General features: G+C 38.0%; 1 protein-coding gene across 2 annotated transcripts in view; it reads left to right on the top strand.

The window, feature by feature from the left end:
- The window catches only part of DGCR8 (DGCR8, microprocessor complex subunit), a 33636-nt gene that overhangs the window by 14684 nt on the left and 16158 nt on the right, over positions 1 to 2794 (top strand). For both annotated transcript variants that reach the window (XM_019506996.1, XM_019506995.1), the window contains one exon: positions 654 to 851. In XM_019506996.1, coding sequence (XP_019362541.1) covers positions 654 to 851 — 198 coding nt within the window. The remainder of the gene's footprint in view (positions 1 to 653; positions 852 to 2794) is intronic.

Raw genomic sequence — 2794 nt, forward strand, 5'->3', positions numbered from 1 at the left:
TATCTATATATATATATATCTCTTTAAATTATAAGACTGTGTGTGTCTAAAGATTTGACTGATTTATAAAGTTACCATTATGCTTCTTATGATGATTAGCCCTTTACTACCTTTTGTGCAGTCTATTTTTCCCCTAAAAGACTAAGCTAAAAAAGAAATCTAGGATCTTGCACACCGTGTTAGGACAGTATATTTCTGGGGGAAGTACATTTCATAAAACTCCTCATAGGGATATGCTCTGCCAGCAATTTTCTCTTACTCTCTTATTAAATCTGGCAGGGATGTGAACTCTTGTTTCCCACTCATTACGTCTGCAACTATTTCATATAGGAGAGACTAGACCTTAACTTTTTCTTTTGCCTTAACCCTTTAATACTTTAAAGGTTAAAATTAGCATCTTAAACTCTGTGCAGTTGCTGCCATTTCTGCCTCTTTTCTGTGGGAACTAACAGAACTGCATTAAGTGGGGGAAATAAATAAAATGGGTATTATGGTATGGGGGGAGGGTTGTCCTTTTTTGAGAAATGAATTGTTGCTCTTCTAATGTGTGAGTATATGAATTATGTACTGCTTGTTTTGTTAATCATGCCATTGCAAAGCCATAGGTAACTCTCTTGCATCACTAATAACCTTATTTGAATATTTTTTCCTAGACCTTGAGGATTTTAGACAGTATCTTGAAAAGCGTTTTGATTTTGAACAAGTTACAGTTAAAAAATTTCGAACCTGGGCTGAGAGAAGGCAGTTCAATCGTGAAATGAAGCGGAAGCAGGCAGAGTCTGAGCGTCCTATTCTGCCAGCTAATCAGAAGCTCATTACCTTGTCTGTGCAAGATGCACCTACAAAGAAAGGTTAGTTTCATCTACTCGAACATGACAAACATATAAAGGACCTGTTTGTAGTTTAAACTTGTCAGTGAGAACTTGTAGCAAGTAGATTTCTATATAGGCTTTATCAATCTGATTGTAGGAAATCTTGGATTTTTATGCTCTTGGTTCTATTTGTTCACTTCATGTTTACATGGTAAGCAGAAAAAGAGTTTAAAATGGGTATTTATGAAAAAGGGTAATGAAGTGCACGTTCTACTTAGATGGTGAAGAATTGATATAAATGTTGTCTTGCAAGCTCTATACTGAATTGGTTCACGGCAGAGATTTTTTTTTTAATTGGATTTCCTTAAGGGTGGATATTTGAAATTCTTCCTTCTGATCTCCATCTTTTTTGCTGTAGTTAATGGCTGCATGCAGACAATGTGGTGGGGAGGGCTTTACAAGAAGTAGCAGCACATTAGTTTGACCCAGCTCCACAGGGGTTTGTATAGACTGGGCACTTCAGCAGGGCTTTTTGGTGCTTTTATCCAATAGTTGATGCAATCAGCTATTAGATAAAACGGCCCGCTAAAAACTCCCTATCTATACAGACATTAGGTGAGCCAGATCCAGCTAATGCGCAGCCTGTTCTGGTTATGTGCTGGGCTCAGCTTGGGAGCATGCTGAGTTTAAAGTGACGCACCAGGCTTTTTTTTAATGTCTGCAAGCAACCAATTTTTTTTCCCCCACAATTCTAGGTTGAGGCCTCATAATATTGGGTGTAATATATTTATTTTGCAGATTTCAGTTTGTTTTACTGCATAGAAAATTCTAAAGAACAATTCAGTTGGTCTTGTTCATGCTACAGCATAAAAGAACATGTAATTCCTTTGATATGAGAAACAGGGGTTTGCCAAACTAAAAATTATCATCATCATGCATGCATGCATGCAAAATCTCCAGCGACTTCAGATTTGCAGTATGGGACATTATAATATGTATGCTGATTTGCTGTGGGTTTAGGTACTCAAGTTTTTCTTATGTTACTGAGGAAATTAATTGGGGGTCTTGAAGTAACCCTTTTCCACAAGTTTTTTTTTCCTACATATGACTTCTTCCATGAAAAGTTAAACCAGATTTTCTTAAAGGTGGGTATTTGGAATTCCTTCTTATGAGCTCCATCTTTTTTGCTGTAAGGTACCTGTAGATGTGCAGGATGTCTGCTCTGACATGCTGCAATTGCAGCATGTCGGAGCAGACTTGATTTTAATGCTCCCTCCCCCAGCACATGTAAAGCCCAAAGGCTTTGAATTTGACTTCTGACCTGTTTTGTATTCAGTTAATGCCATATTTTAATAATCTTTGTTTATCAGAAGAAATATAGTTCCAAAAATGCATCTTGAAACTCTCGCTCTTCCCACATGGCCCTTTGCTAGATCAAAGTTCAGATCAAGGGCATGCAGTATTTTTTTGATCAACTTTTAATGAAATATTAGAAACTTTCTGGCTTTGGATAGTTGAAACAAAAACATTACTTTCATGGTGATAACATTAACCAACCTATTTGCTTCAGTGGGTAAAAATGAAGTGGCTCCTTTGCATCCTATTTTGGCTAGACTAAAGAAAAAACCCAAAACTTTTTTTTTTGATTGGGGGAGCAGTTCAGGGGTATTACAGTAAGTTCTCTGACTTCAGTACTTAGCAAATTTGAGTTCTTCTCCTGTGTGAAGAAATACTTTGATTCTGTTCATGCGAATGTAGCACAGCCCTGGCAGATCTTGAGGCAAGTTTCTCTGAAATATGGCTTGTTCTCTTTCTCCCCCTTTGAAATCTGCCAGGCATAACATGGAGCATGGAACAGGGAGGAGTGCTAGGGCGTAGCATGTCTGGGGTGAAAGGATTTTTTGTTTTGCGGGAGGGAGGTTCACTTTGAGGTGCTGAAGCAATTGTGCCCTGCTTCCTGCCCTCTCTTTGCATGGGGAATG

Source organism: Gavialis gangeticus, unplaced genomic scaffold (genome assembly GCF_001723915.1).
Source record: "Gavialis gangeticus isolate Ggan-Ray unplaced genomic scaffold, GavGan_comp1, whole genome shotgun sequence".
Taxonomy (NCBI): Eukaryota; Metazoa; Chordata; order Crocodylia; family Gavialidae; genus Gavialis; species Gavialis gangeticus.